At 61.5% G+C, this 15,244-nt stretch overlaps 1 protein-coding gene across 15 annotated transcripts in view; it reads right to left on the bottom strand.

Annotated features, from left to right (window-relative positions):
• Nucleotides 1-7,259: 7,259 nt before the first annotated feature.
• FRMD1 (FERM domain containing 1) overlaps nucleotides 7,260-15,244 on the bottom strand; it is a 32,196-nt gene continuing 24,211 nt past the window's right edge. For 5 of the 15 annotated variants that reach the window (XM_028846965.2, XM_078001113.1, XM_078001114.1 and 2 more), the window contains 7 exons: nucleotides 14,570-14,725; nucleotides 13,662-13,727; nucleotides 13,439-13,507; nucleotides 12,571-12,745; nucleotides 11,526-11,822; nucleotides 10,290-10,354; nucleotides 7,260-8,782 (listed from right to left, as the gene is read on the bottom strand). In XM_028846965.2, coding sequence (XP_028702798.2) covers nucleotides 8,537-8,782; nucleotides 10,290-10,354; nucleotides 11,526-11,822; nucleotides 12,571-12,745; nucleotides 13,439-13,507; nucleotides 13,662-13,727; nucleotides 14,570-14,725 — 1,074 coding nt within the window. In that variant the 3' untranslated portion in view covers nucleotides 7,260-8,536. Of the gene's footprint in view, nucleotides 8,783-10,289; nucleotides 10,355-11,525; nucleotides 11,823-12,570; nucleotides 12,793-13,438; nucleotides 13,728-14,569; nucleotides 14,726-15,244 lie in introns of all 15 variants that reach the window. The other 10 variants (XM_078001110.1, XM_078001115.1, XM_078001111.1 and 7 more) reach the window with 6 other exon arrangements.

Here is a 15,244-nt window from a genome sequence, read left to right as displayed (position 1 = left end):
AGCTTCTTCCTCTTGGCTCGGGGCCTTTGAAGGTGTTTAGGATCAACCCATTTGAAAAGCAAGGACGCTGAGCAAGGAGGCTCCTTCTCTCACAGAAGTGGACAGTCCCAGCACCACGGAGAAATGCATCTCCAAAAACACTCGTGGCTTCCGCCAACTGCACACAACCAGACCTCCTCAGCGCTGACGTAGGGCACAATTGTTCATGCACGAGAGCCGCCTTACGGGGTGAGCGCGTGACTCTGATGTGAGGTTCATGTTCCCAGGGCTGACATGTCTGGGGGCTTCACAGCTGGACGAAGCATGCTTGGAGGGGTGCCTTGAACCTGGACAGCACCCCCTCCTTGCCTCCCTCAGGCCCTTTGGCCACAGAACCTGTGACATGGGCAGGCTCAGGAGAGGAGAGGAGGAAGGGAAGGAACCCAGGCCCCGAGGAGGGAAGATTGCAGGGGGCCAGGGTGGGGTGGGGTGGGGTGGGGACCCACGCGGTTTCGTCCGGAGGACACTGCAAGGGTGGAATAAAACACCCTGCCCTCTTCAGCTTGTAGCAGGTCAGAGGCCACTGGTTTTGAAGAGATTTGCCAGTGATCTGTGGGAGGAAACACTCAGCAGAGGTTTAGGCGGCACGTGGAGCCCATGCGGGGGATACAGCCCAAATGGGGAGGACAGAAGACACTACAGCCACCCAGGGTGTGGGAGCTGCGACAGGTGCCTGTTAGAGCGGAACGACCGGGGCCTGACCCCGTTTCGGGGTCCGGCGGGGGCTTCCCTGCAGGGGCAGCCTCTGTGCAGAGGCCTGAAGGGTCCATAGTGGCAAAGGGGGAATGACAAAGTGTCTGGCCATGCGGGACCATGTGTTCTGTGCTATAATCACCCTGTGAGGGGCGCACGCCGCCATCCTAGAGCATCCTAGACACCAGCCCCCGGCCTGCTGGTACTCGCTGGAGGTCCCTGCATGCCGAGTTTCCCACCCTGGCCATCTTTTAGTGTGAGGCAGGAAGGGGCCAGATATGGTGGGGACACCAGCTGCCGCAGATCTCTCTTGCCTGCCCTTTCCTCCGCAGGCTCCCTGTGCCCCCCTGTAGCCAGGAACAGGCCCTGGGGAGTGGTGGGGGTGGCCGCACAGTGCGGCTTGTGGCCCTGGATGCTCCCTTAGGACTGTCTGGGACCAGGCTCATCTTGGAATCCGAATTAACTACAGACCTCACTTCGGGAACAGCCTGGCCCAGCCCTGATACTCGGGGAAAGAGCAGCGGTCGGAGGAGGCAGGAGGAGCACACAGAGGACAAGCTGGGGGCCCACGTGTGGCCGGGGCAGCCGTGGCCTCCTCAGCACAGTGTGAGCCCAGCAGCCTTGCTGAGGCTAAGGCCCTGGGCCTGGGAACTTGTAATCCAGTCGCTGACTTTGCTTGGTTAGCAGAAATGGAAGACACCTCATTTGTGGAGACCGAGGTGGTGGAATGCTGACCCTGGGGGTGTTGCTGTGGGAGGCCAGCGAGCTGTTATCCCAGTGGACAGGACCTGGGTGACCGACACCCTGGGGGTCTCCTAACTCCCTGGACCTTCTCCCTTCTTAGTGGAGCTTGGCCAAAACCCACGGACATTTTACATCTGTTTCCCTAAAGTGCTAGGGACGCTCTGTAGTTTCAGCCACGCTTCTCGGGCAAGCCCTGGGATGCGGGGGGGCCAGAACAATGCAGGGTGGGTTGGTAAGTGGGTGTGGCCGGACTCTGGCTCAGCCTGGGTGGACAAGGAGGTATATACAGTTGGCACAGCCAGAGCAAGCTGGTGTCTCAACCCTTCACTCATGGGGCCCATCCCTTTGATGGACTACCTGCTCTTCGTGACATGACGTCGGGACCGGATTCTGAGCTTTGTTGATCTTTGTGTGTTCTGGAAGGGAGTCAGGAGGCGTTTGTGGAACATGGTTACTGAAAAACGCAGGGCTTCTGTCACAGGTGAGGTGGTGGAGGTGGCAGCCCGGCCCGGAAGACACCCGGAAGACAGTCACATTTTCAGGCCGCATGTGAAGGGCAGTTTGATCTACACCAATGACTGGAGCAGTGGTCCTGGAGACACACGGGCATCCTCAGAAGGAGGCCAGCAGCAAAGGGGCAGAAATGGAACCACCTGAGCCAAGGGGAGGGTCTGGGCTAGCGACCCGGGGAGAAGTCCCAAAGGGTGGGTGACATCTGCCTGAAAGAAACATCAGAGAAGAGCAGGAGCTGGAGCAGGATCACAGCGGACAGAAGGAAGCACGGCTGCAGCTCCCCCAAGCAGACCAGAACTCATTGTCACAACTCAGTAATTCCTCAAAACTCACAAAGCCCGCTTTCATGTTTTGCCAACATTTTTCACATTGTGTTGAAATCCTTTTAGGTCCTAGAGATGTCTTAATTTGTTTACTGTTTGGTTTGAGTTTTGCAATATCTTTCATGCACATGAGCTTTGAAGCCGGTGAAGCTGACATGCTTTGAAAGTGCGTGTGTGCCAGAGCAAGCCAGCCCCGCCCACTGAGGCGCACGGAGCACTAACCCCCGGCCTCTCCCTCCCTCTTTCACCCGTTCTGTGCCCATTTATTGGCTGCCTCCTGTACTGGGGTCTTGCTTTGGCACCGAGGAGACTGCAGTCAATGTCGGAGGCACCTGCTTTGAAGATCCCAAGACCGGGATGGAGACCGATGAGCTGGATCTGTCCCAGCGTGCAATGCAGGGAGGGCTGAGTGCGTCCCCCAACGTCTGTGTCGGAATCCTCACCAGCAAGGCCATGGTGTTAGGAGGTGGGGCTTGTGGGAGCCGGTGAGGTTGTGAGGGTGGAGGCTCACGGGTGGGATTAGTGCCTTTGGAAGGGGGGCCCTGGGAGCTCCCAAGCCCCTTCCGCTCTGAGAGGATGCAGTGGCCAGGGAGGGGGCCTGGACCAGGAACGGAACTGACCGGCCCCTTAATCCTGGACTTCCAGCCTCCAGAACTGTGAGGAGTAGGCGGAGTGAGGCCACACGGCCTGTGAGGACCTGTTGTAGCGACCAGAGGGAAGACAGCGTAGTGGACACACCAGGGCTGGTGTGTGTCCTGCAGCCTCTCTGGGAGCCCAGGGCACCTGTCCCCAGGAATCACACGTGAGAAGCCAAACACAGGAGAGGCTGCGGGGAGGCGGCCCCGGACCCCCGCTGGATGCCTCGCTTTACACACCTGCCACCGTGGGGCACAGTGCCAGCCTCCCAGACCTGCGCCCCAGCCCACAGGCGGAGCACTCCACCCCTGCACTGTCAGGGCCACCGGAGCCTGACGGCCTCCCTCCACCTTCTGCTTGGCAGCCCCTTCCTCAGAGAACAAAGAGCATTTTGGTTTTTTCTGAGACAGGGTCTTGCTGTGTCACCCAGGCTGCAGTGCAGTGGCATGATCTCAGCTCACTGCAGCCTTGACCTCCCAGGCTCAAGCGATTCTCCCGCCTCAGCCTCCTGAGTAGCTGGCACCACAGGCGCCACCATGCCCCGCTAATTTTATTTCTATATATTTTGTAGAGATGGGGTTTCGCCAGGTCACCCAGGCTGGTCTCAAACTCCTGGCCTCAAGTGATCCGCTCGCCTCAGCCTCCCAAAATGTTGGGATTACAGGCGTGAGCCACTGTGCCTGGCCATTAAGAACTTTCCGGAGGCTCCTGAGGTGCGCCCACCTCCCAGTCCACCTCCTGCAGAGACCCCATTGGAGGCTGGCCCATGCTCGGTGGCCTGTTCCCATTGTTCTGTGTTCCCATGTCCGCTCAGGAGGGAGCCTGGCCCGCACCCCGCAGGGCACAGTCCTGCATCTTGCTCTGAGGATGCGCTTCTTCCTCTTCTCCCACTGTGCCAGGCCCTGCCGCTGCCCCAACACCGTGGATGTCTAGGGCTGTGGGCGGACAATGGCCCTGATGTCCAAGGACAGACGACAGAGGGTGCAGCAAACAGGTCCCCACTTGGTGGCGGTGACGTGTCCGGTTCCTGCTGCGTGCACTGGTTGGTGACAGCAGCAGTGGCTGGATGGAGAGAACCACACCCCTGCCAGTGGGAGGCCTGGCTGGTCACCTGAGCACAGACGCTAGGGCAGAGCCAGGAGGGGACTCAGGATGAACACCGCCACACTGGGGTGGCCAGAGAACCAGGCACGGGCGGGAGGGAGCTCCAGCCTGTTCCCGGTGGCCTGGGGGCCTCATCCGTAGCCAGGGGATGTGAGCAGGGAGTGGCAGCCGCTGTGTGACCCGAGGCTCTGAGATCAGAGTCCCCACCCTGGGCCCCGTTTTGAGGCCTGAAACTTCCATGGTTAGATGGTGATGGGGAGCCTTCCTTCAGGGAAAAAGATAAGGTTACAAATTCTAAAGTATGAAGATAAATCTAAACACAGAAGCATTAAAAAAAATCACATCACAAAGTTTAAAAAGCTGGAAAACGCAATAACACAATATTCGGTGACAGTTTTATTGGTAGCTGCCTGTAATTAATAAACAAGCGACCCAGGCCATTTTCCCCACCGCATGGTCGTCTCTTCGCACACCTCTGTAGAATACCAGCTTTCTCCCGGCAGGGCTGCCCGGGATTGTGTTCTAACCTTGGCACCTGGAAGGCAGCCTCCCCATCACAGCTCGCTGCTGTGAGAACGGTCGTGGGTCCGGCTGCAGGACCGGCATTTCCTACCACATCCAGCCTCCCACTGCCAGCTCCGTTTCTCTTGCAGTCCCCACACCTCCCAGGCTGGGAGTACATGTCCCCCTCGCCAGGTGACCTCTGGCCCTGGCCATCCTGTCCTGAGACTCCCTGCTGCTCCTACAGGTGGAGACGACATGACTGGGAACCCTGAAACGTCTCCCAGCAGACCGAGCCAAGTGCGTGTCCAGTTCAGCCTCCCTACGTGGGTCCCTCACACCCCCAGGTCCCTCAGTGCCCCTCAAGGTGAAACGAGCATGACGGATGAACCCTGAGTGGAAGGGGCTGCTGGTCCCAAACACAGACGGCTGAGTTTTCTGCAAGTTTTACAAAATGATAAAACTTTGTGAACGCACTGGCAGGTCCCCAGAGCTCAGCCTTCCTTGTGGTCCTGGCACATTTCCCCTGCCTGGGAACCCAGAGTCCGTGGGCCACGGCGGCCTTCCCTGTGGTTCCGTGGCACACCCAGAGTCCGTGGGCCACGGCGGCCTTCCCTGTGGTTCTGTGGCACATTTCCCCTGCCTGGGAACCCAGAGTCCATGGGCCACGACAGGCTGATGCTCGGCTTGGGAGCTTCTTTCCTGTGACAGCCCAGATGCAGAGGCGGTTGCTGGCTGCCCCGGGCCTCCCAGATGGGCACCTGAGGACCCCGGCCTCCTCCTGCTTGGGGTTCAGCCCAAGAGCAGAGCTTCTCAGGCCCTCAATCACCGTGGATGGAGCAGGCTTTCCTGGAGGAAGGACGAGCGCTGTCTGGAATTCTCCATCTTCCGTGAGGGAGGCTGAGCGGATGGCTGGGGGCCCAGAGGGGGCCATGCTTCAACATAGGCAAGAGGGAACCGGCCCTACCCTGCCCAGGGCCACCCTGTCACTGCTCAGACCAACTGCCCCCAGGAGCAGGATCTGCTGCCTCCCACACCCCACCCAGCAGAGAAAGCTGCGCCCTCAGACCCAGACCCCCGCGGCAGCAATGCAGGTTCCGGGTCCCAGCGAGACCCACAGAAGCAGACTCAGTGGAGGGCCCAGAGACCCAGCCCCAACAAGCCCTCTGGGTGGTTCTTACGAGTCTGGACCTGCTGGCTTGACTGCAGACCTGGCCCCGGCCACAGGACCGGCCACCCCAGCCTTGGTCGTGCGAAGCTGTGATGCTGGAGGTCCTTGGCCTGCTCCTCGGGGGTCTGCAGGGACTGGGACAGGTGGGTTTCTTTTCCTGTCCACCGACAGGGTAGGACAGGGACTGGGGACTTTACCCTGTGCCCCTCCCACACCTGCCTGCCTCATGCCACCTGGAGGCTGCAAGCCCCCCTGTACACAGCGGCCTCTGTCCATTTGCAGGCCACCCCCAGCCCTGCCCCCTCCCTTCCTTCTTAGGCACCATCCCTGTCCCTACCAGTCGGTGTCCATTTTCCTGCAAAATAGCTGTATTGCCTAAAAGACCTCTGATCTCAATCTGTACACAAGGAAAGCCTGGCTTCCTCCACTTCCCGCAGCCCAGCTCTGCTGCTTTCTCTCTGGGAAGGAGGGCCCCTCCCAGGCTGGCCTTCTGCTTCCAGCTCCGCTCCTGCCCCTCCAGGTGTGGGTGGATGTCGGAGGAGGCTGTGGGAAGGGGCGGTGAGCAAGGCTGAGGCTCAAGCCTCAGGGGAGCCTGCCCCAGCCCTGGCTGGGTGTGTCTGAGCCAGTGGCCCACATAGGCTTCATGTGGCCTGCCTGGCCATCCTCTCTTGGGCAAGGCTCAGAGCAGCGGGCCTCTAATTGTCCTCTCCACGTACTCTGAACACCAGAGATTAGAGTCTTCGGAGCAGGCCTACCCGGTAGTTAACAGGCATCTGGCATAATTCTCCATGTCTGTCCACAAGGTCCAGAGGAAGGACAGAAATAGGAATCCCAGTGGGGCCAGAGCGGCTTCTTGGGTCAGCCAAGGGCCATGGCTGCCTCGCCTCTGCCAGGACACAAGGCGCTGGGCCGGCTGCAGTGTGACCCTTCCACAAGTTAGGGGTGCGCTGGCCCGGCCTTTGCTGCCTCTGGGGTCTATGGCATGTGGCGAAGGTGACTGGCAGGGGAAGCCTGGACATGGGGAGTGTGCACATGCGTGTGTGCCTGTGCCGATGTGTGCGTGTGTGGATGTGTGCGTGTGTGTGCATGTGTGTGTGTGCGCGTGTGTGCATGTGTGCGTGTGTGTGCGTGTGTGTGTGCGTGTGTGTGTGCATGTGTGCATGTAGGTCTTAGCTCAGACCCTGCCTCATGGCGGACACCACCTCCTGCGTCTCCCCAACACTGGTATGTGCCTTCCCGCATGGTCTACGGGACTGGGCTGTTGCTTTCGTTTCTTCAAGGGAAGAAGACGGTCATTGCCCCGGACCAGAGCAAATCAATTATCTTGTACTAATGGGAATGGCTTTGGGAAGTGCCCACATGCCCACATCTGAGCCAGCACTAGGCACCCCTCCCCTGTTGCATTGTGGACGGTCTTGCCCTCGGCAGCACTGGGGCTCGTGGCCATCTACAGAACGCAACCTTCTGTGACCGATACCCCTGAGTGAGTTACAGCCGGTGTCTCACCAGCCCCCCAGGCAGGCGGGTCCTGGTTCAAGCAGGAGGCATCTCTCGGGTTCTTTATTACACGTGCCTGGGGCACACACAGGATTCCCTTTCACAGAAAGGAGAGGGCCCCCCTGGATGGACCCGTCAAAGAGGCGGCCTCAATGCACGTGGCCCTGCACCAGGCCACGGGGCTCAAGCTCACACTTGTCTCCAGTGAGCTGGAGGGTGGTGCGGCGGCGTCTTCACCACACAGACAGTGAAAGGGGCAGTGGTGTTCAGGACACAGGGCTGAACCACTGTGGCCTCTCAGTGCTCTGTGTTGGGCCTGAGACTAGCAGGGATACACGGGCCATTCCTCTAAATGCAGAGGACAGCAGGTTTGCACGTGTGCAGGAGTCTCATGCAGGGGGAGGAGCCCTGGGGAGACCCTACCCTGGTGGCCTTCCAGAGCCCACGGTACCGAGGTTGCATTACCCCTGGAGTTCACCGGGGTCAAAGCAGGTGCCATGCATAGCCAGTCCCCCACTCCCCATCTATCACCAAAGCCTCTCCCCTCTACCAACTGGGCTGCACCAGCCCCACCCCAGTCAGGGCAATGGCTTAAGGAAGCCACCAGTGAGCAGAGCGGGTCCCGAGCCCTCATGGCTGAGATGGGAACAGAGTCAGCGTCAGCTCCGGGGCAGTGGGGTCTTTGGAAGCCCTGACCGGGAAGGGAAAGCACAGCCATTGACTGCGGATGGTGGAGGAGGGTCTCTGGCTGGATCTCAGGTGACAGAGCTGGGCTTGTACCTCAAGAAGGGCCTCTGTCTGGCAGGCCCAGCGCTGGCGAACAGGAGTTACAGAGAGGGGTTCAGGTCTAGGAGGAGCCTGGGTCCTGTACAGTGATGACCACTGTGAACTCTGGCTTGGGAGCTGTCTCTCGGGGAGCTGGCAGTGTGGGATACTGCAGAGCCCTCTCTCCAGGGTCTGGGCCCAGCTGTGTCACCTTCTCTCCCAGACTAGGATGGGTGACAGGCTGCCTCAGGGGCCAACACCATGGGTCTCTGGACACTCGACAGCCAGACCTTGAACCTGCTCCCTGGAGACCCCGATGGAAGGAGCTCCTGGGTGCACCGAGGGCAGGGATGAGGTGTGGGACCTGTTTGTCACCTCCAAGGTTGATGTCAGAGCCACTCCACACCTCTTACAGGTGAACCTGTGGAGCGTGCTGGCTGTGGAGGTGTGGGCAGCATCCGGCGGGCAGGAAGGGCCGAGGGCCACGTGGCAGTGGGGTGGGCAGGGGCTGAGCCTGGCGGTGCAGACAGCGCTGCTGGGTGAATGGCGCCTACACCACAAACTCCTGTGGGGGTGGGGCCTCTCCGAACAGGTCCAGGGTGAGGCAGTTGCTGGACCTCTTGCTGTGGAGAGTGGCCCTGTTCTCGCAGGGGGCTGTCAGCCCGCAGTCTGGGGCGCAGCGGAAGGTACGGCTGGGTGAGGTGGGCGCTGGGTGCAGGGCCAGCTGGTGCCGACGTGTGTCATCCAGGCTGCGGCTGTGCGGCTCCTCGCTGACCCCGGCTTTCATTTCCCAGATCTGCAGGGAGAGGACACGGGGTGAGGCCTGCCATCCCCTCCCGCTCGCACCACCGCAGACAGCAGCCACACTGCTGGTGGCCACAGAGGCACACTCCTTGCCATTGCTCACCCTGTTACGCTGTGCACGGCCAGCCTGCCCCTGGACGGGCTCCCCCAGCATACGCCTCTGTGAGACAGGCTTGGCGTTTTCTTTTGAAGCATTTTGGGAGGCCCCCACCTTGCCTAGCTTCTTTCCCAGGGCTGCTTTCTGCCTTTTAACTCAGAGGACCTGGACTCTTAGCATTTGGTGTAATTTAGGATCAGGTCTGAGTGTGGGCCTTGAACACCAGCTCTGGAAGCACCTCCAACATCAAGAATGGCCTCTTATTTTTATACGGGAGGAAACTGGGTTCAGAGGTGACTGTCCAAGGTCTCGTCCAGGTGGGCATCCAGTGGGCAGCGTCATGGCCCTTAAGTGACACCTCCAGCCCAAGCTTCTCGGCTGCCATAGTCCCTCAGGTCTGCCCTGGACCGCTGTGCCCCCAGGAGGCAGATAAGGCCCCTGGAGGCTGGCAGCAGGGAGCAGGGGGCAGGGGGCAGGGGCAAGCGGCAGGCCACGCTGAAGGCTGCCCAGCGCCAGGGTCTGACTTGCCCTTCTACGCGTGTTTTCTTGTTTTTAATCAATACGTTTTTCAAGAGTGACAGTCCCTGGCCCAGAGCTCAGGCGGCTTTGGGCGGCCGTCTCTTCCGGAGTGGGCTGACCTGGGCTTGGGATCACCCCCACCGGGATGGGTCCGTGCCTGCCCTGTTCTCTCTCCATCCAGCCTCCCGTGCCCAGCCCTGTTCTCTCCCCATCCAGCATCACGATAACTAACCAACCACAGCTGATTTTCTCTGTCTTTCCAGGGGGATTCTGGACAGGGCTGACCAGAGGGGGCCTCACCCCGCTGCGGTGGAGTCGGGGGCGGGGGTTGGGAGGGCAACTTGGAGCCTGGCTGGGAACCCTGAGCCCACCTGTTCCCCACCTGGGCATCCAGGAACCACTGGCACTGCCTCTCCTCTAGCTCTCTGGGGGGACCCTAAGGTTCAGGGGCTCCACAGGAAGTGGGGAAAGGCCTGGAGCAGCCCTGCACACATGGGACCAGGTCCCAGGTGGAGGAGGTGGACGAAGGGGATGGGGCAGCCAGTCTGCTACATGGCAGGTCGCAGGGCCCAGGTGTCCAGGTCCTGCCTACAGTGGCCCGGTGACACTCAGGGCCCGGCCAGCCCCGCCCCAGGCAGGACCCCTCACTCCCCACAGCAAGCCGGCTCACTTGGCCTTGAGGCTGAGGCCCCCACCCACGCCCACCCGCCCCAGTGCCCGAGAGCCTTGTTGCTTCCTGACTTGCCCGCTGCGTCTCTGGGGATGTCAGTCGAGGGACCCTCTGATAGGCCTTGGAAGGTCCCCCAGGCCCCTGACAGGGGACCTAGGAGAAGGAGATGGAGGAGCAGGGCCCGGGACTTCTGGCCCATGGCGGGGACTCTACCTGGTGCACAGCCTCGGTGCTCTGGCCTCTGGTCCTGACCTCGGTGCAGGGTTCCTGGCGAATGGCTGTGGGAGGAGGCAGCCATGAGCACAGGGGTCTGGGTTCTGCCTGACATGGCTCCTCCCCAGGGCAGTTCCCTGCAGTTCTGGGGCCCTGATCTCGGGCAGGCTTCTCCCGAGGCTCACACCGCCCCCTTGCTCTCAGTGCAGTGACTGCTTTGGCTCCGTTCCCTGACCTCTGATAAAACGGGCCCTTACTGTGCAGACGCGGGATTAGCACGACGATTCCCGCTGGGTTACAGACCACATGGCTTGCGTAAAACCTCAGAGATGGAGGCCAACCATCCCTTACTGGTGGACCAGACACTCCAAGGGCAACGGTGGACACAGTGGCTTAGTGACAGGAATGCCTGGCCCTGGGAGGCTCTGGTGATGTTTTGTGACCCTGGATGGCCCTGGGTGACTGAGCCCTGGGGCTGGTCCCACCTGATCTCATCACATCCACCATCAGGGCCGTGGGGACACTCAGAGACCAGCAGAGCTGAGGTCCCCTTTCTGGGGCGATGAGGAAGCTCTTTAGGGCCTCATAACACAGGGACTGGGCAGGATGCATCCTTCAGACGGGATGCTGCGTCCTGGGCCAGGTGGACACACGGTCCTAGAACACTCTGAATGGCTCTGTCTTTTCACTGCTACTCAGCTGAGCATAAAAAGACGTGAGTCTAACCCAGGCTTTCTGACGGGAGGGGCGCTGGTGGGATGGGGCTTCCTAGGAGTAGGGGCTCCTAAGAATTGGGGGGTCCCTAGGAGTTCATGGGACTTCTTAGGAATGGGGGGCTTCCTAGAAGTCGGGGGGCTTTGTAGGAGCCAGGGGGCTTCCTAGGTGTGGGAGGGGCTCCTGAGATCGGCTTCCAAGAAAGCTAAAGGACCCGGACTCATCTGCAGCCCCAAGAGGACCCCACCTCTCCTGTCTGATGCCAGCCTGCGGCTGCCTCTTGGCGGGGACGGGGACTCAGGCACGGCAGGCTGCAGGCAGCTCCTCCCTGCCATCTCTGTCCTTCCGGCATGTTCTGGCACATTTCCCGGGACTCAGGTCACAGTCAGCCCCAGCCCCTCACATCTGGCCACTGGAGGGCAGGCCAGGGCTTTGCTGCCTCAGTGTCCAGGGTCAGCCAAGCTGGGGCTGGCTGGGCTGCACTCACTGTCCCTGGGGCCTGGGCATCTCCCTCAGGCCCACCTTGGCTGTCACCACATATGCTGGGGTGGCTGCGGCTGGTCCTGAGGCTGGAGGACGGCTCCTTCTCATGGAGACCCTGGACCTCCAAGGGTGTGTCCACAGACATCTCTCTGGATTCCCTGAGCCAGGAGTCGGCCTCGATGCCTGACGTGTGGGAGCTGCCATGGCTGTCGGTGGAGTGGCGTGAGAGGCGGTGAGGGCAGTGCTGGCTGCTGACCCCGCTGCCCGGGGAGCCCCTGCTGTCCGGGTCCAGCTCCAGCCCATCGCTGATGTAGGACTCCTGGTAGCGCTGCTTCTCTGCAGGGAGCACAGTGAGGACGAGCTGGAGAGGGACCATCCCCGCTGATGCAGGAGGAAGAGCCCGGGAGACAGAAACGCACACCCACAGCTCAGATGAGGACATGAACAGAGAGGGAGACCAGGCCTGTGGGTAAACACTGAGGCCAGGCCTCGTGCTCAGGTGAGGACCTGGAACAGGGAGGGAGACCAGGCCTGTGGGTAAACACTGAGGCCAGGCCTCGTGCTCAGGTGAGGACATGGAACAGGGAGGGAGACCAGGCCTGTGGGTAAACACTGAGGCCAGGCCTCGTGCTCAGGTGAGGACATGGAACAGAGATGGAGACCAGGCCTGTGGGTAAACACTGAGGCCAGGCCTCGTGCTCAGGTGAGGACCTGGAACAGGGAGGGAGACCAGGTCTGTGGGTAAACGCTGAGGCCTTGTCGGAACCTGCGTTTCTTGCTCTTTGTGGGCACATGATGGGAGGAGAGGTGGGAAACAGACTAGGAAACTGAGAAGTGGAAACCTCAGGCGGCTCCTCAAGCCCTCAGCCTCCCCCAGCCCCATCTATAGAATTCCACTCTGGGTAGAGCTGGGGGGCCACCACCTCGCCCTTCAACCTGAGCATCTGGGGGATGCGGGAGCCAGGAGGCCACAACAGTGAGAGACAGAGGTGCAGCCGGGCTACAGAGCCCAGCGCGCCCAGCCCAGCCCAGCCCAGAAGGCGCAGTCTGGCTGCGGAACCCAGCGCGCCTAGCCCAGCCCCACCTTCTGCCGCCTCCCGCTGTCGCAGCTGCCGCAGTGTGGGCCGCAGGCGGAGGTGGAGCTGGTGGCTGGCGCGCAGCAGGTGCAGCAGGTGCCTCGAGCGCCAGGTGCAGCCCGTGTAGTAAACCAGCTTCTGTGCCGCGGGCAGCCCGTCCAGCTGGATCTCCAGCTTCTTCCCCTGAACAAACAGGAGAGAAGGTGCCACCCCACAGGTGGAAAACCACGCTAGCAACGGGAAAGGATGATTTTAAGTGTCAGTCATGGCCCCCAGGGGGACGGGGTTTAGGTTTTCACTTTGCAGTGCAGACGGCTGTTCACGGGCACTGTGCTCAGGGCATGCTCTGCTTTGCCCTTGCTTGAGAGGACACAGCCCTCTTGGCTAGAAAGTGCCCGCAGCTGCGTGAGGGGAGCGGAGGTCTGGGGTGGGATGGGAAGACCTCGGTCTGGTTGTCCAGAGCAAGCCTGCTGCCCAGCAGCCCCCACAGTCGCTGCCCTTTTACGCCCGGCACCCGGGCTGTGGGGTGGCCCTGGGTGACAGCTCTGGGGCCGAGACGAGAGGCACAGAGGCCACACAAGTGCGTTTCTATGACCTGCTCTTATTTTCTCCCTTGGTTTTCTCAATTGAAAGCCAGAAGTTTTCAAGCGATAACAACAACTAGACCTCACCGGGCAGCTAAACACCCAATGCCTGCAGGGCCAGCGTCAGGCACAGAGCCCGTGAGGCCAGGACGGCCCTGAGGCTCCCGAGAGGCCGGCAGGAAGGGACCTGCACCTCGTCACCTCGTCGGGAAAAAATGCCCAGAAAATGCCCCAAGGATGAAGCCGCACCTGCCCAGGCTCTCCCGGGCACGGGGACTCCCCAGACACCCACCAGAAATGCCAGCTTCCCAATGTGGGGCCAGGGGAGGTCGTAGAGCAGCTGCGGAGCGCGGTCCACCTCCTGCGGGACAGCAGAGGCAGGGTGCGTCCAGGTGGGGCCAGCCAGCGCCCATGGCCACTGCAGGGGTGCTCCACGGCCCAGACCCCAGCGGGGAAGGGAGGAGGGGGTGGGGGCAGGAGGAGGGGCTCTGTGAAGCTGTAGCCCCTCCAGTCACCTGGTAGATGTGCACTCCCCTGAGGGTCAGTCCCAGGATCACGGTGGGGTGACCTTCCTTCTTATCCTAGAGGGCACAGGTCAGAGGTCAGGTTGCAGGCCTGGGGGCGCCGGGCCTCACTGATGGCAGAGTGTGGTCAGTCTGGCTAGGGGCCGAGGCCTCCATGGACCAGGCTGAGCTCTGGGGCCCATTTACAGACAGTCTCATTCACTCCAGCATCAGACCAAAGGCACAGTTATCACAGCACAAGCCTGCCTTGCATCATGCTAAATAAACATCAGCCATGACCTAAGAGAGCCCTGGCCATGCCGGCCCCGGGGTCCTGATAACACTGTCAGCTTGGGGGGCTCTGGTTACGCCTGCCCTGGAGTTCTGGTCCCACTGTTAGCCATGGGGCCTCCGTCCATCCCTGGCCTGGGGTCCTGGTCCCACTGTTAGCCATGGAGGCTCCGTCCATCCCTGGCCTGGGGTCCTGGTCCCACTGTTAGCCATGGAGGCTCCGTCCATCCCTGGCCTGGGGTCCTGGTCCCACTGTTAGCCATGGAGGCTCCGTCCATCCCTGGCCTGGGGTCCTGGTCCCACTGTTAGCCATGGAGGCTCCGTCCATCCCTGGCCTGGGGTCCTGGTCCCACTGTTAGCCATGGGGCCTCCGTCCATCCCTGGCCTGGGGTCCTGGTCCCACTGTTAGCCATGGAGGCTCTGTCCATCCCTGGCCTGGGGTTCTGGTCCCACTGTTAGCCATGGGGCCTCCGTCCATCCCTGGCCTGGGGTCCTGGTCCCACTGTTAGCCATGGAGGCTCTGTCCATCCCTGGCCTGGGGTTCTGGTCCCACTGTTAGCCATGGGGCCTCCGTCCATCCCTGGCCTGGGGTCAGAGTCCGGCCTGTCGCGGGCCGCCCTGGGCTCAACCTTGTGCAGCCTGAAGAAGTGCACGGGTACGTCCTCCAGCCGGCAGGCCTCCTGGATGAAGCACAGCACGGCCTCCTTGGGGCTCAGGCCCTGGCGCTCACGGTGCAGAGCAGGCATGTGCCGGAGGATGTAGTCAATCCCCCTCTTGGTGGTGATCTGAGGACAGAGCCGAGAGGTCAGCTCAGACCCCTGCTGGTCCCCCCTTCGTCCTCACCGGCCCCCTGCTCCGAGAAGCCTCCCCAGACTCCCACAGCTGGTGCCGACCTCAGTGGGCAGGGCCGGGGCCTGACTGCTGAGCCCAGACCCAGAGATGGTCTCGGTGCCCGCTCTGGCCCTGGGCTCTGTCTCATTTCCTGTCCCCCTCGGACCCTCCCCAAGGGAAATGGCAGCAGCCAGCCCTCCGCAGGCGTCTGCACGTAGGGACTCCACTCTCAACGAGCCCTGGCTCTTGGGAACCTGCCCACTGAGGACGAGCTGGGGCCACCAATGGGACGGGGGTAAGACCCACAGGGACATGGAATCACTGAGGGTGGAAATGTGCCCAGAGGCCAAGGGCAGGTGTGGCGTCCACAGCGCTGGGAGGAAGCCTGGCTGGGCCCCACCCTGGCCTCAGCGACTGCCACTCAGAGCAAAGGCGAGAAGGCCCCAAGGTGCACAGGATAGAGAGGCACACAG

This window comes from Macaca mulatta, chromosome 4 (assembly GCF_049350105.2).
Source record: "Macaca mulatta isolate MMU2019108-1 chromosome 4, T2T-MMU8v2.0, whole genome shotgun sequence".
Lineage (NCBI taxonomy): Eukaryota > Metazoa > Chordata > Mammalia > Primates > Cercopithecidae > Macaca > Macaca mulatta.
The sequence above is the reverse complement of the archived record's forward strand: the minus strand, read 5'-3'. Positions and strand labels throughout refer to the sequence as shown.